Raw genomic sequence first — 26,000 nt, 5'->3', positions numbered from 1 at the left:
CTTCACAGGGGATGCTGGGGCCCCTGGTTGAGCATGTGCTTTGATGTTCAAATCAGAGAAGAAATCCAGCTGCTAAGAGAAACCAAAATGCCTGACTGATCTGTCCCCTGGAGACCTCCAAGGTGGAATGGCCTGGGTGAGACAGCAAAGGCCAGTTTCTCCCCTAGTTAGCTCTTCTTTCAGGCAGGCTGCAGCATGCTTGCCTGGGGCAAGCTGGGCCCTTGATGGATTAAGAAACAGGTGTGCAGCTGTTGTCTCTAACTAATTAGAACAAATTTAAAATATATATTTAAAAAAGGAAGGGAAGGAAAAAGATGCCTGTTTTATCCTTGCTCTGTGGAGTAGCCATCCAGCTGACACACTGTGACCCCATCTGAATTCTGTGGCATCTGGAGAGGAGAAGGCCTTATTAGCACTCTACATTCCATACTTCATTCTCTCTGTCCTGAGGTCCCGCTTCCCCCCAGAGCCATGCTGGAGCATATGGCTGAGACACAGTGCTCTTCCTCCTAGCTCTTGCAGCCTGCCCTGAACAGATGCCCCTCTGTAGAGGGACAGGAGCTTTGAGGGCAGGAAGTCCGACTTGTGGATGGGTACCTGCAGAGCTGGCACAGCACCTGGATCACAGCTGGCCTTCAACGAGTATCTGTAGAGTTAAATTTTTCCTTAAAATTGCCAGAGATGGAAATGTTCTTCCCTGGAAATGCATTACAAGGGGCTGAGATTCTTCTAAAAGCCTGACTTGAAATTCCTTAACCATTTGATTTTCTTGCTTACATTCTATCAACTCTGCAAATTTTTTGAGAACTGATTGGCTAATTAGGGAAGGAACTTCCCAGATGCAAAAATAAAATGAGCTCCTTCCTGTGTTGTCCAGCGTGGTGGCCACTAGCTGCTTGTGGCTGCTCCTGATAGAGAAGTGTTGTAAATATAAAATGCACACCGGAGTTTGAATTCATTGGCATAAAGAATGTAAAATATCTCAATTTTTTCTATTGATCATATGTTGAAGTGATGCTATTTTGGATATTGAGTTATTCATATTTTTAAAAAAAGAAGAAATAGGGCTGGAGTTGTGGCCCAGTGGTAGAGCACTTGTCTAGTACATGTGAGGCACTGTGTTTGATCCTCAGCACTACATTTTAAAAAATGAATAAAAAATGAAGGTATTATGTCCATATACAACTATTTTTTTTAAAAAAAGGAAGAAATAGACAAACTGCATAGTCCTATAATGAGAAAAGAGATTGAAATAGTAATTTTTATTTTTCAAAAGTTTTATTGAAATGTAATGCACATACCATGAGAAATAGTGATTTTTTTCCAACAGTGAGGAAATATTTGCACATTGAGTTAAAAAAAAATAACTCTTTGGAAAGCATACAGGAAAAGGTAGTTAACAATTTCAAAGGCAGCCTGGGCAATTTAGCAAGGCTTGTTCTCAAAAATTTAGAAGTTGGGTGGGATTGTGGCTCAGCGGTAGAGCACTCCCCTAGCATGGGTGGGACCCGGGTTCGATCCTCAGCACCACATAAAAATAAAGGCATTGTGTTGTGTCCATCTAAACCTAAAAAAATATTTTTTAAAAAATTTAGAAGTGGCCGGGGGTGTAGCTCAGTGGAAATACACTTGCCTAGGATGCACAAGGCTCTGGGTTCAATACCCAGTACCATCAAGAAAAATAAAGGATCAATATACCAATTGCATCTCTATACATGAGTGATCTACAACCCAAAAATGAAAGTAGCAAGACTCCATTTATAATACCACCAAAAATAAATACTTAGGAATAAATTTACACCTGTAATCCCAGCAGTTTGGGAGGCTGAGGCAGGGGATCTCAAGTTCAAAGTCAGCCTCAGCAGTTTAGTAGGTACCTAAGCAACTCAGTGAGAACCTGTCACAAAATACAAAAAAGAGCTGGGGATATGGCTTAGTATTTAATTGGCCCTGGGTTCAATCCCTGGTACCACACAGAGAGAGAAAAAAAATATATATATACACACACACACACACACAAAAAAAAACTGTTGAAAGAAAAATCGAAACACTGGGAAAACATCCAATATTTATGGATCATAAAACTTAGCATTTTTTTTTTGTGTGTGTGTGTGTGTGTGGTACCGGGGGTTGAACTTAGGGCCATTTGACCACTGAGCCACATTCCTAGCCTTATTTTTTTAATATTTATTTTTTAGTTGTAGTTGGACACAATGTATTTATTTACTTATTTACTTATTTATTTTAGTTGTAGTTGGACAAATACCTCTATTTCGTTTATTTTTATGTGGTGCTGAGGATTGAACCTAGGGCCTCACTCGTGCAAGGTGAGTGCTCTACTGCTAAGCCACAACCCCAGCCCCCCTTACCCCTATTTTTTGTATTTTATTTAAAGACAGGGTCTCACTGAGTGGCTTAGCACCTCTCTGTTGCTGAGGTTGGCTTTGAATTTGTGATCCTCTTGCTTCACACTCCGAGCTGCTGGGATTACAGATATTTGCTACTGAACCCTGCCAAAATTTAGCATTGTTAAGAGGCAGTACTCCCCAAACTGGTTTTGTAGATTGGACACAATCCCCATTAAAATCCCAACTATGTTGTAGAAATTGATAAACTGATTCTTTTTTTATATATATATATTTTTAGTTGTAGATTGACACAGTACCTTTTTTTTATTTTAATATTTATTTATTTTTTTTAGTTCTTGGCGGACACAACATCTTTGTATGTGGTGCTGAGGATCGAACCCGGGCCGCACGCATGCCAGGCGAGCGAGCTACCGCTTGAGCCACATCCCCAGCCCGATAAACTGATTCCAAAATTAGTGTGGAATGGTAAGGGACCCAGAATACTCAGAACAATTCTGAAAAAGAAAAAAAATTAGGAGAACTGACATTTCTATTTTAGTACAAAGCAACAGTAATCAAGACAGTGTGGCGCTGACACAAGAACAGACATATCAATGGGACAGATTTGAGCATCCAGAGATAAGCCCATACATTTAGCATCAAATTGCCCTGATAAGGGTGCCAAGACCATCCAATAGGGAAAGAAAGTTTCTTCAGCAAGTGATTCTGGGACTGGTGGGTATCCACATGTAAAGGAATGAAGTGGGACCCTCTTACTTCATGCTGTATATGAAAATTAAGGTAGAAAGCCTAAAACATGAGATCTAAAACAACAAACTCTAGAAGAAATTGGTGAATTTTCAAGACACTGGACTCAGCACTGAATATGACAGCAAAGCACAAGCAGTAGAAGAGCTCGGCTTCCTCAGAATAGAAAGGATATCACCAAAAGAATAAAGAACATCCCACAGAATGGGGGGAAAATTGAAAATCAGCTAAGGGACTTCTATCCAGTCCTTCCTTACAAGGAATTCTTAAAACTAAAGACATCCCACTTTAAAAATGGGTAAAGGATCTGAATAAACATTTCTCCAAGGAATTTACACAAGTGGTCTTGAAGAACATGAAAATATTCAACATCATTTGTTACTGGAGAAATGCTGATGAAAGTGGCATTTCTGTGAGAGTCAGAGTAACAAGTGTTGGGGAAAAGGCAAAGAAATCAGAAGGCTTGCACCCTGCTGGTGGGGTATAAGGTGGTGGAGCCACCTTGGGATGGACAGCTCTTCAGTGACTGAACAGGAAGTCACTGCATGGTACAGCCATTGCACTCCTGGATCTATGCCTATGAGAGGTGTCCACACGGAGGTTTATATATAATGTTCACAGCAGCACTGTTCACACAACCCAAAGGTAGAGACATCACAGGCCGAAGATTCACAGGACAGCACTGACAATCCAACAACCGGTAAATGGGCCAGATCCACACAATGTAATGTGATAACCATAAAAAAGAATGAAGGACTGGTGCATGCTACAACATGGAGAGCCCTGAAACTGTGTTCAGTGAGAGTCAAGCACCAAAAATCACAAAGTATGACTATGGATACAAATTTAGAGAAGGGAAATTTGCAGAGGTGGGAGGTGGGAAGGCAGTATGGAGTTCTTTTCCAGGTGACGGCATGCCCATGAGGACCAGAGACCACTGGAATGCACGCCCAACAGGTGAGCTTGTGATGTGTAGCTGTTCTAAGGCATGAGGGTGGGATGGGCTTGCTTCCACACCTCACAGAGGAAGCCTTAAGGGACAGTTGTCCAGCTCTAAGAACAGTAACAAACTCAGTCACTGATGTATGTATTCTTGAATTTCTTGCTATATTCTTGAATTACTCAGCAAGATTTTGTAGCCCTTACTGTAGAGATTTTGCATATTTTTTGAGAAATTTATTTTTTTCTAAGAATTCTGTGTTGGCATTCTCATAAACAGGGTTGTGCATTAGTTTTCAAGGGCTGCTGTTACAAGGTAGCAAAGGTCAGGTGGATTTTAAGGCTGTGCATTCCCTCAGATCCAAGATGCAGCGCTGGGTTCCTTCTGGGGCTTCTGAGTGGGAATCTTTCACTCTTCCCCTGGGGCTTCTGGTGGTCCCTAAACTGGCTGATGCGCTCTCCCAACAGCTGCCATCTTCATGTGTTTTCTCCTGTCTATGTCTCCCTTTGTAAGGATGCCAGTCACTGGATCAAGGTCTAACTACTCCAGTGTGACCTCGTTTTAACTCAGTTACACCGTTTCCAAATGTTCACAGGTTCCTGGGGTTAGGACTTTAATCTGTCTTTTTGGTCATTGTGTCTTTGGGGGGACTTGATTCAAATCACATAAGTTATATATTATTCTTACTTCTTTTTCTAAGCTGGGGAGTAGCTCAGTGGTAGGACACTTGTCTACAGTGCCCTCCTAGAGGCCACCTTCCTGCCCAGACTCACCTTCCCCTTCCAGAGTCCCTGTAGAAATCAAGGAGTTGCAGAAAAATCCTGTCCCAGGATCTGCTTTTAAGGGAACTAAAATGACCCATGATTCCACGGCAATCCCTTTTGCTTGGCCTCAGGAGGCAGATCTCATCTGGTTTTAAGCACCAGAGTAAAAAAATACCTTTTATTTTTTCCTTTTCTAATTTCCTATTGTAAGCATTTGTTGACTTTGCATCCTTGACTTAGTACCAAGCTTCGTTTTTACTCCTTGGGGTTTTCTTCATAAACATAAGTCATATCATCAGTGAAGAGGATAGTCTTATGTCTTCTTTCTAGATCTTTCTCTCCTCTCTCCCTGTAGCTTCCCTGCTTCTCTGGGCAGCACCTGCTGTGCACTGTGGAATTGCCACCTGTGAGCAACTGGATGGCAGCAGGGGCAGCAGTCCTGCTTCAAGTGTAATGTGAGCTGGGGTGTTGACCAGGCCTCATTTCTGAGGACTTTTATCATGAGTGGACACTGAGTTTTGCCATAAATTTTTTTTCTGTACTATTGAAATGAGCATATAGATTTTTTCCTCATTCATAATAAATGGTAATTTTTGATAGATCTATTTTTTCTAAGAATTCTGTGTTGGCAATCTCATAAACAGGGTTGTGCATTAGTTTTCAAGGGCTGCTGTTACAAAGTAGCAAAGGTCAGGTGGATTTTAAGGCTGTGCATTCCCTCAGATCCAAGATGCAGAGGTGGGCAGCTGGGTTCTTTGCATTTTCTTTAAATCAATGAGTCTTATATCCCTATTTTAAAAATCCACTGGGTCATGGTGTAGTACTATTTTTTATATTGTTGGATTCAACTTGTTAGTATTTTCTTTAGGATTCTTGTCTTTCTCAGAATTAGTATCATGAATGAATTGGGGAAGCACGCTGTTTTCTGAGCATTTGTGAACTTGATATTATGTGTCTGGAAGAATTCACCAGTGAGGCCATCTAGGTCTGTAGTATTTTTTCTGATAAGATTTTTAATGACTAATTCAGTTTACTCAAAACAGGATATAAAGCTATTTGGGGTTTTCTGGTTTCTTTTGTCAATTTTCGCAAGGTGTGCTTTTCAAGGATTTTAGCTTTATTAGCATGAGATTGTTCATAGTGTCCTCTTTTCTCTAATATCTGAGAGATCTCAGAAATTTGATGGTTATCTTTCTATTATTGATTTTGTTTTAATTTCACTGTGGTCAGAGAACACAAAGTCTGATTGTAATTATCTGGAATGTGTTGTGATTTGCTTTATGGCCCAGAAATTTGTCTTTTTTCCTAAGTGTTCTGTGTACACCTGTAAAGAATAATATATAGCTGTCTTTTGTTGGGTTTAATGTTTTATGCATGTCAATTAAGTCAAGTTGGTAAATTATTTTGTTTAAGTCTTTCATATTGTTACTTTTTATCTTTAACTGCTTCTACAAGTTACTGAGAAGTGTATGTTAAAATCTCCAGCTATACCAAAAGTTCAACTTAAAAAAAAAAATCAACTCAGCTATAATTGTGCACTCATCTAGTTTTTTTTTTTTTTGCTTTATATCTTTTAAAGTCTTGTTATCTTTCTGAAAATTCATTAATATTACATGTTCTTCATAATTTACCCTTTTATCAGTATTCAGTGTCTCTATTTCTTTTGATATTTTGTCTTAAACTTGACTCTGATAATTCCTGTCACCACTCTTATTTTCGTGGTTAATATTGGCATGGTGTCTTTTTCTATCTTTTAAATCTTGTGTTCTGATATTTAAAGTGCATCCTTTCTTGTGTGGGGGATGGGGCCACACGGTACAGCACTTGCTAGCAGGCAAGAAGCCCTGTATTCAGTCCCCAGCACCACATGAAAAAATATGCAAAACTTTAGTTCATCTTTTCTTTTCTTTTCTTTTTTTAGACAGAGAGAGAGAGAGAATTTTTTAAATATTTATTTATTTATTTATTTTAGTTTTCGGCGGGCACAACATCTTTGTTTGTATGTGGTGCTGAGGATTGAACCTGGGCCACACGCATGCCAGGCGAGCACACTACCGCTTGAGCCACATCCCCAGCCCATCTTTTCTTTTCTTTCTTTTTCTTTTCTTCTTTTGCAGTGCTGGGAATCAATCAAACCTAGGGCCCCATGCATGCCAGGCAGGCACTCTACCACTGAGCCACATTTCCAGCCCAAAGTGCATCTTTTCTAATAAGTATACAGGTAAGGCTTATTTTTTTTCTATTTTTTTACCATCCAGTATGATAATCTTTGTCTCCCACAGTGTTTGGTCCACTCATATTTAATGTAATTACTGATATAGTTGGGTTTCTGTCTACCATCTATTTTCTGAGATGTTTCCTGGGCTGGTTTGAAGTGTTGGGCTCCAGCAATTCTCTTGCCTCAGCTTCCCTAGTAGCTTAAGACTACAGGCACACACCATTGTACCTGGCTAATTATCTATTTTCTATTTGTCTTATCACTTTTTTATTCCTTTATTTCTCCTAACATGTCTTTTTTTTTTCCAAGAATTTAACCTTTATTATTTATTTATTTATGTTGTGCTGAGGATCAAACCCAGTTCCTCACCCATGCTAGGCAAGAGCTGTACCACTGCCAGCCCTCCTAGCATGTCCTAATAAAAAACTATTCTGTTTTTCTGTTAGTTTTTGTTTTTAAAGTTTGTCTGGTTTTTCTTTTTAAGAATTTTGTTGTTGATAGACCTTTATTTATCTATATGCAGTGCTGAGATTAGAGCCCAGTGCCTCACACATGCTAGGCAAATGTTCTACCACAAAGCCACACCCTCTATTAGCTTTTGTTTTTGGTACCAGAGATTGAATTCAGGGGCACTCAACCACTGAGCCACATCCCCAGCCCTATTTTGTATTTTATTTAGAGACAGGGTCTCACTGAGTTGCTTAGCGTCTCGCTTATGCTGAGGCTGGCTTTGAACTCCAGATCCTCCTGCCTCAGTCCCCCAAGATGCTGGGATTATAGGAGTGTGCCACCGTGCCTGGCCTCTTTTTTTTTTTTTTTAGTTGTTGATGTACCTTTATGTATTTATTTATATGTGGTGCTGAGAATTGAACCCAATGCCTCACACATGCTAGGCAAGCACTCTAAAACTGAGCTATAACCTCAGCCCCTCTATTAGCTTTTTAATCAAATATTGTATTACTAGTTTAGTGATCACCCCAGAGATTGCAGTATGCTTCCTTCACTTATTATAAGCCACTTTAAATCAGTGTAAAATCTTGTAATGGTGCAACTCCATGAAGCATTTTCTTTTCTACCTAATGAACTCCTGAGGTCATGTTTGCATGTTTTAGGACCCTCAAGATATTGATTTTTGTTTTTAGCAATACTGGGGATTAAACTCGGGGTCTTACTCTACTAGTCAAGTGCTCTACAATTGACCTACATCCCAGCCCCAGCTCCACTCTGTTGTTTTTTTGGTTTGGTTTGGTTTTTAATTTTTTTTAGACATTAATGGACTTTTTCATTTATTTTTATGTGGTGCTAAAGATCAAACCCAGTGCTTCACATGTGCTAGGCAGGCACTCTACCACTGAGCCATACCCCAGCACCCCCTCTGTTCATTTAAATGAGCAATATTAATTCATATTTATTCATACTCATGTTCTTAGTTTCTTCCTATGTTGTCTTATTGTATCCAAAAATCACTTTCCTTTTATCTGAATAATTTCTGTAGTATAGGTATTTCTTGTAGGATAGTCTACTGGTTATAAATTTTGTCAGCTTGTTTGTCTGCCTTCATTTTCACATGGTTAGTATTTTTTTTTATCGATTTCACCTGCGACTAATATAGTATAAGGTCCCTGAATTCTGTTGTGTTTCTCTGAAAAGTGCTAGGTTTTGTTCTAATAGGCAAGTAAGTCATTGCCGGCTGGTCTAGAACTTTTTTGGTTTTGTAGAACAGGTCTTTTTGATTTTATTCCAGGATGATGACTTTCCTCCTAAGGTGTGGCAAAAAAAAAAAAAAAAATCTGAGAAAATCTGAGTGGAAAATCTGAGATTTTTACCAAGTCCCCCTAACCTGGAGGAACTCAATTTGCAAACTCTGTTCTCCTTCAGTGGGTGTCACTGAAATCTCTGCTCCTCTCCAGCTTTCTAGCTATTCTCTCTCCACTCCTAAAATCTCACTCCAAGTATATACCTTACAGGCATCAGCCAAGGATTTGGGCTTCCCCCTTCTATGGTCCCTTTCTCTCTGAGGTATCTCCAACCTCTATTTCCAGTGTTCAGATTTCTTCAAACCCCCACCACTCCCCAGATCAACAGACTGAGGCTTTCTGCTGGTCTCATCCACTCCACGCCACATGGACTAGATCTCTTCAGTGGGGCTCAGGAAGAGAGATCAGGGGAATCACACAGAAGTAACACCAGAGCTATAACTTGGAGACCTTAGCCAAATGGAAAGATGAGGGGGTTCCAGGCAAGAGGGAGGACAGCTGTATCTAGGCCCGGGGCCCCCAGCATGCGACTGCTACAGGTGGAAGGAAGAACAGATGGTACAATAAGCAATGAGCCAGAAGCATGGGCCTAACGTGAGCTCTGTGATTTAGCTTCTGTGTGACTTATTCCCTGCCTCACCTTCCTCACCTCTGTTGGGAATAGTAGTGCTACCCCCCAGAATCACTGCAAGGTCTAAATGAATGAACATGTAGCAACAACACAGCACCCAGTCTTCCTGCAGTCAGCACACAGTCCCCTCCCCTCCTGTCACTTCCAACACTATGACCCTCTGACATGTACTGTGCAGCAGCCCTGGCTTGGCAGAGTTCTGACATGCTCCCAGTTGGTACCTATCTCCTCCTACCTCATTCCTACCCCTTTCCTTCATGTCCTGTGCTAGGAATGAAACAGGCCAATGGCAGAGCTCTGGGCTGCTGCCCAATTCCCTTAGAGTGGCCCATAATCCTACCTCAGCACTTGGAAGAATGTGGAGTTCACATTTATGGCCTTGCTCCTGTCACAGGATGGCCTCTTCCCTGTGAATCACTTCCATCCAACATCAGGGTGCAGGCTGGGGTTGTAGCTCAGTGGTACAGCTCTTGCCTAGCACGTGTGAGGCAGTGGATTCAATCCTCAGCACCACATAAAAATAAATAAATAAGTAAAAGTAAAACAACAACAAAATCAGGGTATACTTGTAAGCAAACCAGTTCACAAACCCTAGGAATTTCTACAAGTATCCTGGAGTAAAGATCAGGAGCTCAGGTATTTACCTGGATCAAAGAAGCTGCTAAAAATAGAAAGCTTGAAATGGAAGTCCTCTGTTCCTGCAGATGCCGAGGCAGCCTCTGCCCAACAGGCAAGGCCAGCCTGGCTCTCACTGACCTCATCTTGGGAGCAAAGAGCAGGAGCATTTCTCTTTGCCAGCTGGTCTAAGTCCTGCACCTGAAAACACTGCTTGTCCCTACTCCCACCCCACACGGATTCCCAGAACAATCACAATAGTGAGTACATTTATTATAAAAATAAGTTAACATGAAGTCAATATACTTTAACTTCTGGGTGCATGATAAATGCTCTTGCAATGCAGGGTGCTATGTGGAGGCGGGGCTCTGCCTGGCTTGGGAGGGTCCCTAGTGTGATGCGTATGTTACACAGGGCTGGGCTGTGAGGGACACCTTATTCTTTTTTTTTTTTTTTTTTTAGTTGTAGTTGGACATAATACCTTTATTTTATTTATTTTTATGTGGTGCTGAGGATCGAACCCAGGGCCTTGCACGTGCTAGGTGAGTGCTTTGCCACTGAGCCACAACCCCAGCCCGGGACACCTTATTTTGTGGCACAGGATGAGCCTTCCATCCTGGGGATGGCACACTGGGCTCCCACAGGCAGCCACCTGCTTCTGGCAAGCAGCAGCATCTGAAGCTGCAAGGTACCTGGCCTCTAGGTGTCCCTGCACCAGACTGGCTTGGCAGCTTGGACAGGACTGCCCCCACTGCCAGATGCTCCTGACCCTATCTCTGACTCCAGCTCTGCTGGCAGCTCCACAGACCCAGTCTGAGCTGTGGCCAAAAGGGAACCAAAGAGAACTCTTAAGAGTGTTCCTATCTCATTCTGGGCGCCCTATGTCTCAGTAGAGTTCAACCCACCATGTCTGAAAGCACCCCCACATCCCCTAGGGCAGCTGTGCTGGGTGGAAACCACAGGGGCACAGGAGGCCCTGGCTCACTGACAGCACTCAGACACATGCCTGAGGAATTTTTCACCCTGCGTGTCACTGAAGTAGCCCAGGCAGCGGGGGCACTGAAGGTCACCCTGTCCTCTGTGAGCTGTGCTGGGGCACACGTCCTCTGCAGGAGACTCCAGCTGTGGGGACCCAGGCCCAGGCCTCCAGCCACCAGGTGCCCCAAGCTCCAACACATCGGTCTCTAAGTACTTGGCAGTTCTGCTCCTAGTATGAATCCAGCAGGGGCCTTCCTCCTGGGTGTCCTGCAGAAAAGGCAAAGATCTGTTCACAGGACCTGTGCTGGAGGCCACAAAGCCAGGCCTTGGGTTCTAGCCACTAGAGATATTAAATTTATTTTTTTTTTAAAGAGGGAGGGAGGGGGAGGGGGAGAGAGAGGGAGAGGGAGAGGGAGAGAGAGAGAGAGAGAGAATTTTTTTTAATATTTATTTTTTAGTATTCGGTGGACACAACATCTTTGTTTGTATGTGGTGCTGAGGATCGAACCCGGGCCGCACGCATGCCAGGCGAGTGCGCCACAACTCCAGCCCAGAGATATTAAATTTAAATGCCATAGCCCGAACCCAGATAAGGAGGTGCTCAGCAAGTAACTGAAGAGGTCCCACATAGGCTCCCTCATGGGCTCAGGAAGGAACAGCCCAAGTGGGGTTCACTCCCCAACCTGCACTGGAAGGCCTGATAGGACCACGAGCCCCAGGAGACCTGATCCAGAAGGTGGCCTTGGGAACAAGTCCCATGTACCATCGTGGAGTAGCAGCAGCAGAATTCATGGTGGGGAGGCAGCAAACTAAGGCCAGTCCTTCTCTCGACCTCCCTTAAGAGGCTTGGGATGCTGCGCAGACTGAGCCCCAGGGGGCTTCCAGCAGCACAGGGGTGTGTCCTTGGCTCAGCCTCAAAACTTGTTGGCATAGCCTGGTGTGGCCTGACACATGTTCCAGATAACTGCCATGAACTCTGCAGCTTGCAGAGCCCATGTAGCACCTGCATACTTCATTGCTGATGACCACCAGCCCCACCAGAAATCCTGCCTTTGGGGCTGAGCAGGAATCCCTTGGAGAATTCAGATCAGGCAAACCTGGAATTGGCTCCACTATTTGAGAGGCTGCCTGACAGGCCACTTGGGACCATCTTTGTGACTGCACCATTATCAGCCCTTTAATCCAAATCACATACCTTCAGGAAGGCCAGAAAACCCACAGACAAAACCAAATCCCAGGAAAGCCCAGACAAAAACAAAGGTCAGCAGAAGATGCTCCCCTTCCTGCCCATGCATCATGCTAGAGGATCCCTTCCTAGTACTACAATACCCTGTTTTAGAAAAACCAGGAATTGGAGGGTGGGGAACACCCCAGCTGCATTATGTGAGGCCAAGTTGGCTGCTGGGGCTGGGCAGGGGCTCTGGGGAGCCTACTGTGGCTGGTGAAGCCTTCTATACCACCCTGTTGGTCTGTGAACTTAGGAGGGGAACGTAGGTCTCCATCATTTATAAGTAGAACTGGCGACTGCATCCAGGACCCCTGCTGTAGTCTTAGTCCAAGGGTGTTAAAGAAATGGTATCCTTCATGACTCCCCTATGCCCCTTGTGCAGGGGAAGGGAAGCAGAGGCTGTCAGCCAATGAGATCCAGCAGCTGCTCAGCACAGAGCACTGTGGGTATTCCTCACATCCCCCAGGTCCTGCTCATGATTTTCCAGGAGGGGCACTTTCAAGGCCAGCTCTGGCTTGGAGTGCATTGATTTCTGAAGGCATTGCTAGTATCCAGTTTGTCAAGACAGGAAGTTCTTTGAGAGAGCACAGTTTGCCCCAGGACAGAGTGTATTAGATACAAAGTGGCTAAAGACAAATACCTCTCCTGGGATTTTGTGGAGCATGAGTCTATGGAGGGAGAGGTTAAGAGGTTCTGTTGGTTATAACTCACACTCTCCAGGCTCCTCCACTGTGGGGACAGCACTGAGCTCAGCACAGTGGCTATGCTGGAGGACCTTACTGGACACTCAGGGTCTATGTCATATCTATGTGCCATTAACTAGGGTCCCTACCTCACAGCAAGGACAGATATGCATGGAGAGTCTGGGGCCAGGATAAGCTCTCTAGCCACATCATAGCAATGCACAGGGAGGCAGGACAGGCCTGGGGGCAGACTCCTCTGCTAACAAACCACCAAGCCAGCTGCTCCACAACTAAACGAGCCCAGCAGGAGGTCTCTCAGGACTGAGCCCCAGGGCTCAGATGAGGCAGCTCTGTCTGACTCTGGTCACCAGCAAATCAGGGTCTCAGCAGACAGAGAGGCTTGAAGTTCATGAAGAAAAACAAAAATACTAGCCCTGAGGGGAGGAGACAGGCCCTTGCACCTACCTGTCTCTGGGAAGCCTTGTACAGCAAGGAAGTGACCTTCTCCTCCAGCTCCTGAATCCTGCTTTGAGCCCGTTCCCGATCTGCCCTTTCTGACGCGAAGTCATCCTTGTAAGCAAGAAGCTGAAAGGAGACAATATACTCATTTCTGCTCAGGAAGGAGACAGTCCTTGGCTGGCTTCTCCCAGTGCCCTCTGACTGCTGCCCACCCAGTGCCTCCAAGCCTTGACCCAGTCTGTCCTAAGACCATGGCTGCCACATGCAGCGTGTGTCTTGTTGGCGCTGCCTAGAGCCCATGGGCAGACACCTGCTGCTCCAGCATCTGCACTCGCTCCAGTGCGGAGTCCCGGGCCATCCTGGCAGCTGCCAGCTCCTGCTTCACTTCTGCACAGTCATTTATCTTCTCCTCCAACTGCCTGTTGAGCCGGGAGATCTCCTTCCTCATCAGTTCAGACTCCTGGGGGGCCTGCAGCCCCCTCAGCTGCACGTGGAGTTCCCTCACATACTCGTCCCGGCTGGCATCATAGCGCTGCCACTTGGCATTGAGGTCTTCCACCTGTGGGGGCAGAGCAGGAGCTCACAGCACAGCCCTGAGGCGGCCAGCCAACTAGCAGCTAGCACAGAGGACTTAGAGTATAACTGGGGTGAGGCTCTCCTCTTAAATGGAAGTCACCTCCCTCTGTTTTGTGCAGGGGGACAACCAGAGAATCCTGAGACTCAACCTTAAACAGAGTGGACATAGTACAGTTTTCCAGCCTTGAAAACAGGACTTCCAGACTGTAACTTGTGCTTCTTTATAGACTGGTGCATTAACTGTGGGGAGTGGCAGACAGGAAGTGTCCTGCATATCCTCTTGAGCAGCAAGTTCTGGTCTCTGGGGACAGCTGAGTGGATGGAGGGCAGGAGCAACTTCTGGGCAGAGGCCAAGGAGAGAACCCTCACCTGCCCTCTGTTAGGGCGAGGGATCTTCACAAGGAAATGTCAAAGACACTCACATGAGTCACCTTCTGTTTCAACAGTCGATTTTCTTCCTGTAACTTCTCAACAGCAGCCTGATCCCCATCTGTATGCTCTCGCTGCATGAGAAAGGGAAAGAGGGAAGCCATGTTAGCACATGACTGACTCAGAGGCTGAGGCCACATATCATCACTGTCCTGCAGTATAGGAGGTGGTGACCACTTGCTTGACAGGAAGCTGTTGGTTCTAGCTCCCTGACCAGGCCCACTCCCCGCTAGGGCTGGGCCATGCCTTGGGCACCCTTGACACTGTCTCTATCCCATCCTGCCAATGTGAGCTGTTCATATTTTAAACGTCCTACACCTAAATACTCTAAAGCCATAGTCTGAAGGCACTGGAATGCCAAATGAAATAAAACCTTCTGAGACTTGCCATCGTAACAGATAGCAGAGAGGACAGGAACCTTAATGCTGCTATATACCAGAAGACCCCAGCAGGAGGGCAGGCCTGGCTATGGATCCAACTTATCCCCCTCCTGCCCAGTCAGATTCAAATGTGGCTAATGTGGACACAGCAGCTAGCCCAGGCCTCATGCAGAGTCAAGGGGATTCAGTCACAGAACTATGTCCCAAAACAACCCCAAACAATAGCTGGCAGACCTAACTAAAAAGTCTCATGAAACCAATTTGTACTCTAGAAATTCTGTGCACTGGACAGTGGGCGACTGTATACCAGTGATGCAATTTTTCAGAATTCCCCAAATGACAGGAAATACATGTACTAACCCAGTCGGCACTGGGAAGCCCTGGTGACTCAGCTGAGTCCCAGGCTAAGAAGTGACACTGATTTAGAAACCAAGGAGATGCCTGCCCCCACCATCAGCCCCACACCTTCCCGAGCTGACCATCGTGTGGCTGCTTCAAGTCTCGAGAGGGAACGTCACTGTGACCAGAGCTGACTAAGAGGACCCACTTCCTCCAGACGCCCCTTCCTTTGGGTTTCTGAAACACAGATGTGTTCTTCCTGAGGTGCCCTTTATAGAATCCACCCACCGAGACAGGTGGTTCTTAGCAGGTCTTCTCCCAGTGGGCACTATGGTGACACTACCCATAGCTGGGTGTCCTACCTGCCCCAGTACTTACGTTTCTGTGTGAACCTGTAGCAGCCTCAGAGAACTGTCTAGAAAGGCCCTGAATGAGAGAGGCCTTGTGCTGGGGTGTAAGCTTCTGCCTTTCTGGGCACTCTGTGTCACCTGGACAAGGTTAACCCTGCGTGCCTATTCCCAGCGTCTTGTGGATCCCCACAACAACCTAGTGGGAAGGACGACATGGACAGCACTGGCCTATAGCAGCTTCCGCCCATCAGGGGCCCCTCATTAGCTAGGTGTACCTTCCCATAACAACTTTCTGGATGCTGAGATCCTCACTGTCCTTGAGCCCCTCACCAAACCCTAACAAAGCCATAGCCAGACCTGGCCGGTTCTAGAAGAGCCACCAGCTCCACCTTGCGTGGTGCCCAGCTGGGGGTATAGTGCTGAGACACAGAGCTGCTCTATGTCCTGTAAATTGGTGGGAGGAGGAGTGTATCTCGGAATGGCCAGGTCTCCCAGCTGTGGGCATGAGGCCATGTTAGGGCAAGGATATGCCCAAAGCCAGCTCAGAGAGAGTACTGGCGCCACATGACACCAGGGGGGCCAGCCTGGACCCACTCAAAGGCAGGGAGCCCACAGGGGCCAGCTCTTGTGGGCTTCTGCAGCCTCCAGCCTGGCCCTGCACAGGTGGCATTTGGAGGCACTGCCCTCCCTAGCAGAATTGCCCACCTCTGCCTCAGTAGCACGGGCCTAACACATAATGATGCTTCTTCAGGGCTGTCCCATCCCAGCCCTTCCTCCCCATCCTCAGCGGGGCAGAAGATGCCACAGGGCCATCTCTCCATCAGGTCCAGGGTCAGCTGCAGGTAGTGTTGGGGCCGGGTAGGCATCCTGCCAAGTCCCTGGATGGGCCAGCTCCCCATTAGCCAGTCCTCCAAACTGAGAATAGAAGTGGGTTCAAGGCAACCCTGACCTCCGTGACTGCACAGGGACCCCAGGGGCGTGTGGACAATGCCTCTGCCCACCCCCACCCCGTCTTCACCTCAATTGATTCACTGTGGCCCACCTCCTTCAGGCACTTCTCCCCCACGTCCCCCTGTGCATGTTGTTCATCCAGACACTTGGCCAGATGCTGGCACATGTGTGCAGTGGCAGCCAGCGTCCTGCGTAACTGGTGGGTCTCATCGGCCAAGGAGCGGCACAGCACATGGCTGGCGGCCTGGGCCCGTTCCTTCTCCAGCACACTCCTCCGCAACAGGACAAGCTCCTTCTCCCGGGCTTGCTGAGGCTGGCTCATCAGCTGCTGCGTCTCCTTCTCTTTTTCTGCTAGTTGCTCAGTAAGTCTCTCAACTTCCTAAGTGGAAGATTTTAAAGCACAATTTATTTGATTAAAAAAAAAGAAATATCAAAAGCAAACATTGATAAAGCAAAAGAAAAGCTGACAAGGATCACCCAGCACTAGATGACACCTCTCAGAAGGGAGGCTTCTCAACCTGCATTGAGCATGCTCTTCTGAAACTTTATCTAAAAATTTGTTTTCACAAGGAAATTTTTAACTTTAGATTTTGCATCAACAAATTACTAAAAGTGGCTGGCTGGGCACAGTGGTGCAGGCCTATAATCCTTGAGACTTGGGAGGCTGAGGCAGGAGTACTGACGTTCAAGGCCAGCCTGGGCAACTTAGCAAGACCCTGTCTCAAAATAAAAAATTAGAACAGGGGGTGTACTCAGTGGTAGAGCACCCCTGAGTTCAATCCCCGGAACCATAATCAATTAGGCAGGAAGAATAGGGAAATTAGGGTGCACACAGGAGAAGGCTGCAGGGAGACAAAAACTAGAGCCATGAATCTCTAGGCCAAGGAACACCGAGGACTGCAGCCACCACTGAGCCTGGGAGAGGTGGGGATGATCTTCCCAGTGTCTTTGGAGAGAGCAGATGTCTTGATTTGGGGCTTCTGGCCTCCAAAACTGTGGAAAGATTGAATTTGTCTTGCTTTAAGCCCCCTGGTTTGTGGTGCTTTATTCTAGCAGCTTTAGAAAACTAATATACCCAACAGTAATTATTTTAAAAAAAATCCTTAAAACCAATTTTTTTTTCAATGGGGGATTGAACTGAAGGGGGATTTACCACTATCTGCCCAGTTCTTTACATTTTTTTATTTTTTGGTACTGGGGATTGAACCCAGGGACACTTAACCACTAAGCCACATCATATCCCAGCTCTTTTTTATATTTTTATTTTGAGATAGGGTCTCCCCAAGTTGCTTAGGGCCTCACTAAGTTGCTGTGGCTGGCTTTGACCTTGTGATCTTCCTGCATCATCCTCCAGAGCTGCTGGGATTATAGGCATGCACCACTGCGCCCAGCCCTTATTTTTTATTTTGAGACAGGATCTCACTAAATTTTTGAGGCTGGCCTCAAACCTGGCAATCCTCTTGCCTCAGCCTCCAAAATCATTAGGGTTACAGACACAGGTGTGCACAACTGTAGCTTAGTATAAATTTTTTTTTTTTTTTAAAGACAGGCTTTCTCTATCTTGCCCAGACTCATCTTGAACTCCTGGGCTTAAGTGATCCTCTCACCTCTGCCTTCTAAGACTACAGGTAAGTGCCACAGCACCTGACCAAAATGACGGTTTTTAAATACTTGGCTTTAAACTTAAGCTTTCCCATTTTCAACAAACCCTCCAACATACAGTCTGAAGGAGGTGAGGAAAGTTCAATCATCCACCCATGAAAAGATTGCTTCAGAGAACTCCCAGTGTGTCCCCCGGAGGTGGGGGAGTAATCTAGCCTTTGCCTTGGGTCCTCGCTCACCTCCTGCACCTGTGAAGAGGGCCACACTAGGAGGTGAGTCTGACCAGCCTTGTTTTGTGGTGCTAGAGATGGAACTCAGGCCCTGGCTCATGCTAGGCAAGTACTCCACCACTGAGCCACAACCTAGCCTCTGGCTTTTTAAAAATATTTTTTAGTTGTAGATGGATACAAACAATACCTCCACTTTATTTTTATGTGGTGCTGAGGATCAAACCCAGTGCCTCACATATGCAAGTTAAGCGCTCTACCACTGAGCCACAACCCCAGACCCCAATCTCTGGCTTTTTTGAATCATAAAAACATATGTACTGTTTTTAAAATATAATTCAAATATATACAAAAGGAAATAAATATTTTTTCCTTCCCCAATCCCTCCCTGGTCCACCTCAGTCTCCAAAGATAACTGCTATTCATTACTTGGGCACATTTATAATCACTATTCCATGTGTGTGCTTTACACAGTTAACTACAGAACACTATGCATCATGCTTCTTTTCTCCTTGGAATCTCCTGATTTCACAGCAGCTCAGAGGAACCTGCCTTGTTCTTAACCACTGTAGCTGTCCTCTCCTACAAATAGAGCCACAGGGGAATGCCCAGAGGATGCATGGCCAGGACTGTTTTAAGAGTGGGGTCCAGGGCTGGGGACATAGCTCAGTTGGTAGAGTGCTTGCCTTGCATACACAAAGCCCTGGGTTCAACCCCCAGCACCAAAAAAAAAAAAAGGGGCGGGGTCCAGGGCTGGGGGCCCCACTCTGTGGCTCAGTAGTAGAGCACTTGACTTGCATGCATGGGGCACTGGATTCGATCCTCAGCACCACATAAATAAATAAAATAAAAGGTATTGTGTCCATCTACAACTAAACTTTAAAAAAAAAAAAAGATTCGGGTCAAGAAGTAAGAGGTAAGGGCTGGGGATGTAGCTCGGTTGGTAGAGAGCTTGCCTCGTATGTACAAGGCCCTGGGTTCAGTCCCCAGCACCACCAAGAAGAAGAAAAAGAAAAGCAGTAGTAGTAAGTGGTAAAGCACTTGTCTTACAATGCACAGGCCCTGGGCTCAGTCCTTGACACAGGAAGGACAGAAGGCAGGGAGGAAGGGTAAGAGGAAGAAAGGAGGAAAGGGGAGGAAAGGATCCATGGAGCTGGGGAGCGTGGCCGCACCAGGCCCCGCCCTGTCTCCTGGCACTCCTCCACCCAAACTCCACGGTGAGCATGATAGCTGCTCTGTGGGGTAGGCCCAGGGTGCACCTGTGTATGCTAACCTGGTGACTCAGATCATTCTGGACTTTTCTCTGGGCATCTTTTCCTTCCCACTTTCCCTAAACTTTGTTGTAGAGATGAATAGAAAGAGAAAAGAAGAAACGTCCAGTTATAATAATCAGATGCAGAACTAATCTGGGGATGGAAGGTGCCAGTGTAGACTGGATTTTTGCCCAAACATGTTAAGCACCTGTACCTGTCAACCATCACATCTGTGCCTCCATCTGACTTCACAGGTGTCAGAGGCCTCAGGCGCCTCCCTCTCCCCGCCAGGTGAGCTATTCTCCCCAGGCCATAGCATTCACCATTATGACCCTGACAACTCCACGGAGCAGGCAGGCCTTTCTGTGTGGAGGGGACCGGGGTACCAGGGTCTCCCAGAGCAGCCCCACTGCACTTGCAGGATGGGAGGCGGAGTGGCCTAGACCTCAGTGCTTTGAAGAACAGAGGGGGCTCCAGGCTCTCCAAGGGTTCCCATTAGCGGCCCACCACAGGCTGCCAAGGGGTGCCAGTTCACCTACCAGGATGTGGCCACTTACAGGAGGGCACACACAGTATGATGGGGCGTTTACCCAGATGAGAACCACCTGTAGCCTCCGTAACAAAGGGCTACGAACAGGAAAAAGAAGACTGAGCACTAGGCTCCCACTAGTGCGGTTCCATGGTATTGAGCCTAGCACCAAAAGCACAGGCGTTTCCTGATCTTGAGTTTATTTAAAAGCTGACATTTTTTGAAGGTATTACAAATTGGTCAGGGCCTCTCCCATGTCCTTACTTTGTGGATGGTATAGCTGCTCTTTGGAAGTGTTGCAGAGCCCTGCCAGCCCTGGCCCTGGCCCTGGCCTGGCCCACCCCTCCCGGACCTTGCTGCCATCAGCCAGCACCACAGCTCTGCTCTTCACACACTGCCTGTTTAGTGACAATGAAGTTTCCAGGGCAGTGACATTTTCTGCCATGCTCACCTGAGCCAGACCAAGTTCCCCTCAGCAGTGGCTCAAAACCTTCTGTGGAGTAAACAGAGATGGTCATTCAGACCCGACAATAGCATACACTTAAATGTTAAGTTTTCTAAAACAAAAGCTGAAATTTTTTTCAGCAGCATGACAGAGAAATGTCTCTTTCTGATACTGAAGTTTATTCAGGGAAAATATGTTATCTATACACATAAGAACAAGTATTGAGCTGGGCACGATGGCTCCCAGAGGCTCAGGAGGCTGAGGCAGGGGGATTGTGGATTCAAAGCCAGACTCAGCAAAAGTGAGGCCCTAAGCAACTCAGTAAGACCCTGTCTCTAAATAAAATACAAAATGGGGCTGGGGATGTGGCTCAGTGGTCAAGAGCCCCTGAGTTCAATCCCCAGCACCTAAAAAACAAAACAAAAAAAGTAGTATTGATATATATGCAAATGCATCAGATGTGACTGTGGTAGCAGGAGCATTCACTGCTTCCTGAGCCCAACTCCGCACTGACCACAGGATTCCATGCCCTCTACCACACCTGTCTCTCCTATTCCACAGGTGCACAAACTGATGCTCCCAGGCTCAAAGTAGCCGCCAGTGTGACTGAGTGAGGACAGCCACCCTGCCTCAATGCCTCCATCCACTGCAGTGTCCGTAGACCCTCTTCAGCACTAGTGGACTTTGAACAAAACCTGATTTCTAAGCCTTCTTCCTCCACTGGCCAAAAGGAGACAGTGGGAGAAACAGCCATCTCTATATGGCTCCCTCCTGCCTCCTCGTCCCAGGCCTTGGCACTGGGCCCTGCTCCACGTGGCTGCCCAGTAAGTATTACTGGGACCAAGACTGGGCCATACATACAGACAAGGCCTGGATTCTCAATTGGCTTCCAACACAGATAAAGGAGAGACACAGAGCTGCGGCTGACTATGGGAAGAGGTAGGTGAATCTAAAGAACTTGGCAGCCTTTTTATTTTCTTCTTTCTTGAAAAATCAGCTTGCAGGGGCTGGGGTGAGCTCAGTAGCACTGTGCCTGCTTAGCACACACAAGGTCCCAAGGTTGCTCTCTAGCACCAACAAAAAAATATAAAAATTGGCTTTCAAACATCAGTTTAAAAATAACCTCACTGTGTGAGAGACTTGCTAGGTGACAACTACACTTTTTTCGGGGCTGTCTTCTTCCCACACCACTAAGGTGGAGGCGAAGCCACTGGCGGCCTGCTGCCCAGGCTTCTCTCAGAGCCCTCCTGCCCACAGTGCGAAGCCTGGTCCCGAGCCTGTTTTCAGTGCTTGTTGGCTCTTAAGCTGGAGCGATTCAAGTTGGCTCACCCGGCTGTTTCCAGGTAATTACAGTTCTTGGGACACTTACGGCTGTACAGCCTGTGCTGGAGTTGCCGTCTTATACACTCCGGCACAACACAGAGAATGGTGACTGGCCTGGCCTCTCTGGCCCACTCCCCAATAGCTCTATGCTCAGGACCAAGTGTGAAGAATGCTATCAACAGTCCTGTGGATCAGTCTTACACACAGGAGGCTGAGCCTCCGGGCCTGCATCCTGGATTAGTCTGCCGGGGCCCTGTAACCAAGTACCACGAACTATTGATGTAACAACAGAAATTTATTCTCTCACACCTCTGTAAGCCATAAGTCCAAGATCCAGGTGTGGACAGGGCCTTGTTCCCTCCCCTGGCTCCAGGAGGAAGCCTTCCTTCTCAGCTCCCAGTTCCTTACCTTGTAGATGCAACACTTCAATCTCTGCCTGTCTCCACATGACCTCTTACATACCTTCACATGGCCATTTATAAGGAAATCAGTCACTGGATTAGGACACACCCTCATTTTAGCTTATTACATCTGCAGCACCACATTTCCAAATAAGGTCAACAGTCAGAGGTTCCAGGAGGACATGAATTTTGGGAAGACACCATTCAATCCAGTATTGTCCCTTCCTGCTTTCTGGGCAGCCCTTAGATGCTGCAGCCCAAACCTGGCTGTCCCTATGCCAGGAGCCAGTGAAACCTCATAAGCTTTGGTCTAACACAACCTACTAATACACTTGAACCACTCAAGGTCCAGTTCCACCACTGCACATATGGACCATGTTCTGGACCACACCTGGATTCTTCAGCAAGTTTTCTGCCTTAGTCAAAGGACCATGATGGGGTCCAGGTAAACCAAGACTTAGACCCAGTGAAGAAATCCAAGAGTTCATGGGAAAGAAGCTCCCTTTCCATTGTCTATCTCTCAGTTACTACCAGTGTACACAGTGGCAAAGGTTTTTTTTTTTTGTGTGTGTGTGTGAGAGTGTGTGGTGCTGGAGACTGAACCCAGGGCCTTGTGCATGTAAGGCAAGCGCTCTACCAATTGAGCTACATCCCCGCCCCACAGTTTGTTTTGATGCTAGCAAATTAAAAGATCCATCACACTATCAGAAGTGAGTTCCATAGAAGGGTTCACTTCATTATCCTGACCTTGACCTCCTGGAGATTTCCTCTGGATCAAAGACCACAGGCAGCTGTTAAAGTAGCATGGAAGCCCAATGTTGCTTGGTGTTCGGAATGACATACAGATTTGGCCACCTAAGTCTCTTGTCCCTACCTTGTCTTTTTCTCGAGTTTTTTCCCCTCCATTTACATTTCTGTCTGGGGAATAACAAGTATGAAACAACTTTTCTGTATCCCTTAGAAATAACCTAAGTTTGTATGCAATTCTCTTATTTTAATCAGTTGTCCACAATCACAACATATTATTACATCTGGAAATATAACATTTAAACTAACCATTTCTTTAAGGAAAGGTTATTATAGTTACTCATTTATTTTCACACTTATTAATTTCTATTAACATTTAACATTAAAGTCAGCTTCAGTTACTTTTCTTTTGCTGCAGTTAAAAGACAAATGATTTCAAATATAAAAATGTTATATTCACTGGTAGCATCTAAAGATAATGAGTATAGGGAGAGGAGGAGGGGAGAAAACTTGAGACAGTAAAAAAAAAAAAAAAGAATGACCCTCGTATTTGCATTGTTGTTGTTTTGGTAGTGGGGATTGAACCCAGGGTGCTTTATCTCTGAGCCACATCTCCAGAACTTTTTTTTTTTTTTTGAGACAGGGTCTTGCTGAGTTGCTTTGTACCTCACTAAGTTGCTGAGGCTGGTCTTGAACTTGTGATACTCCTGCCTCAGCCTCCCAAGTCACTGGGAATATAGGTGTGTGCCAAAGTGGCCAGCCATATTTGTATTGATTTGACAACACAATTCCTTTGATGTTTGATAAAATTGTGCTGAGACATGTATTTATCTTCATAAAAATGTACTATGTTAGTTCTCTGCTTAAGCCAGCATTTACCTTTGCAAACCACCTAACCTAAGGAGCTATGATACAGAAAAAAATGACAGTGAAATAAAACATACAGATCTATCAGAATCAGTTGTTCCACACGTTAACTTATGATAGCTATGTTTGGTCACTTTGTTTGACAGATTGAAAAACATAATATTTAAAATTATCACAATAATCTTTAAATTTTTTTTTGTAGTTGAAGGTGGACAGAATGCCTTTATTCTATTTTTATGTGGTGCTAAGAATCGAATCCAGTGCCTCATGCACACTAGGCAAGCGCTCTGCCAATAAGCTACAGTCCCAGCCCAAAACTATCACAATAATTTAAACAAAATTACCTAAATAAAATTGCAAAATAATAAGTAAAAATCCCCCAAAAATATATATGCTGGGGGAGGAAGGACCAGCAATACTGGGACCACAGACCTTGCCCTGTGGGGCATCCCCCAATGAGAAGCTGTGGACACAGGCTGAATACCCATGGCCTCTAGATTGAAGTACAGTTCTGCTTGTAAGGTGCCCATATCCCCTAACCACTCCCCAAAACATTCTGGTGATAGGGTAAATGGGGCCCTTAGGGACCCCACTCTGTACTCATCGGTGGCCCTTAATGACCATTACACTAATATCAGTGGCAGAGATCAGATGACTTTTCTATCTCCTTTCTACTCTGATGAGTTACAACTGGCCTTCCAGAAAGAGGGGAGGAGCTGGAATTGGAGAGACATCTGGCTGCTGAGTTTATTTTAAATGATACAGATGGGGAAATGTTGACAACCTTAGTAAAACTGTATAGGGAACATGAACTCAACACTGTGCCCTATACCCAGAGAAAAGCAGGAAGGGGGCAGGCCACGTGCTGGAAAACCAGTTACCTCTTCAATGTGGGGGTTTGGGGCATTATTCTATTCTTTCCTTTATTTGCTTTTATAATCAGAAAACAGAGCCATGTTTCTTTTTTCCTTGAAAATCCGGCTATGGGACCAGTCCTAGAAACAAAAGGTGTCCTTTGAGGGCCACTCCATTTACAGGCCTATCTTCTTTCCTGGAAAAATCAGGATAATAGTCATGGACCAAATGAAATAACAGATGCCAGAGTTTGCCTGATTTGGGGGCCTACAAACAACTTATAGGAAAGTATTATTCTTGCTTCTGTTTGGGGTGCTCGTGAAAGAACAACACCAAGGAGGAGGAGGAGAAAGGATTCACACCTGTCCTGGAACTCAGGGAGGCGCCTCCCTTGAGGTCACTCCCAGAATAAAGCGGCACTGTCACCAGGGCTTTACTGGGCCGGGCTGGAAGGGACCCCACAACAGGCCAGCACCCAAGACCCGCCCTCACTGGAATCCTACACCCCGCACAGAAAGCCCGCACACCCGCGCCCGCAGCCCCAACTCTCAGCCCGCAGAACTCGCGCTGAGAACCCCGCGCCCGCAGCGTCGCCCGCCCCGCACCTGGCGCAGCTGGGCCTCGGCGGCGCCGCCCTCCTGCCGCCGCAGCTGCTCCCGGAAGCGCGCCACCTGCTCCAGCAGCGCGTCCACAAGCGACGGCGCCGCGTGCCCCTCGAGCGCGTCCAGGCGAGCACGGAGGCGCGCGATGAGGGCGTCCCGGGCGGCCAGCTGGTCCTGCAGGCGCCGCAGCTGCTGACCCGCCTCCAGGTACAGGCCGCTGAGCGGCGCGGCCGCGAGCAAGGACCCGGCGTCCCGGGACATGACTGCCAGCCTGCCGCGGACGGCGGCGGCCTGCACTTCCGCGCCCGGCCGGCCGTCCCGGAACTCGGCCGCCCACTCCGCCCACTCCGCCGGCGGGCCACGCCCTCGCCCGCCCAGGCCCTGCGGTCCCCAGGGAGCTCCTAGGCCGATCCCCTGCGGTGGGGGTTAGTCCCAACGACCCTATTTCCCCCGCGTCTTGGGAAGCTGGAGAGTCGCGGGGTCCAGCAGCCTCTGATGCAGCTACTGAAGACGAGGAGGAGTCAGCCGACCTCCAGAGTATGGGTCAGAATCCGCCTCCTGGGCTGCAGGCCAGGTTCCCAGAGCCGAGCTCCGTGTGCTGAGGGCGTGGCATTCAGTCGGTCACACGGAGATACTTCGCCCAGAGAGGTCCTCTACCCACCCAGGACTCACATAGCACCCAGAGCCGGATGCCTAACCCCTGCAAGTGTGGGTGGAACACATCAATGCCAGAAG

The 26,000-nt window shown here is 46.7% G+C and overlaps 1 protein-coding gene across 3 annotated transcripts; it reads right to left on the bottom strand.

Moving 5' to 3' along the window:
- Positions 1–10,293: 10,293 nt before the first annotated feature.
- On the bottom strand, positions 10,294–25,674 carry Tnip2 (TNFAIP3 interacting protein 2). Of its 3 annotated transcripts, none has more exons than XM_046423629.1 (6): positions 25,269–25,674; positions 16,482–16,793; positions 14,388–14,468; positions 13,700–13,948; positions 13,396–13,515; positions 10,294–11,286 (listed from the first exon to the last, which is right to left on the bottom strand). In XM_046423629.1, exons 1-6 carry the CDS (start codon positions 25,524–25,526, stop codon positions 11,023–11,025), a joined length of 1,284 nt encoding a protein of 427 aa, XP_046279585.1. In that variant the 5' UTR covers positions 25,527–25,674; the 3' UTR covers positions 10,294–11,022. The 3 variants fall into 3 exon arrangements, with proteins under 3 accessions (XP_046279585.1, XP_046279583.1, XP_046279584.1); XM_046423627.2 differs by having other exon boundaries at positions 16,506–16,793; positions 25,269–25,563; XM_046423628.2 differs by having other exon boundaries at positions 11,110–11,359; positions 25,269–25,570.
- Between the last annotated feature and the right edge of the window lie 326 nt (positions 25,675–26,000).

The sequence above is a fragment of the Marmota monax genome, unplaced genomic scaffold, assembly GCF_021218885.2.
Source record: "Marmota monax isolate L192 unplaced genomic scaffold, Marmota_monax_Labrador192_F-V1.1 WCK01_AAM20220418_F8-fsc00009, whole genome shotgun sequence".
Taxonomy (NCBI): domain Eukaryota; kingdom Metazoa; phylum Chordata; class Mammalia; order Rodentia; family Sciuridae; genus Marmota; species Marmota monax.
This window is presented reverse-complemented; position numbering and strand designations above follow the sequence as displayed.

Coding starts and splice junctions, on each gene's coding strand:
- Tnip2 (XM_046423629.1), bottom strand. CDS start 25,526: ATGTCCCGGGACGCCGGGTCCTTGCTCGCGGCCGCGCCGCTCAGCGGC. Junction 16,794..25,268: donor CCGAGGCCCAGCTGCGCCAG/GTGCGGGGCGGG, acceptor TCTTCCACTTAG/GAAGTTGAGAGACTTACTGA. Junction 14,469..16,481: donor GCCACAGTGAATCAATTGAG/GTGAAGACGGGG, acceptor TTTCTCATGCAG/CGAGAGCATACAGATGGGGA.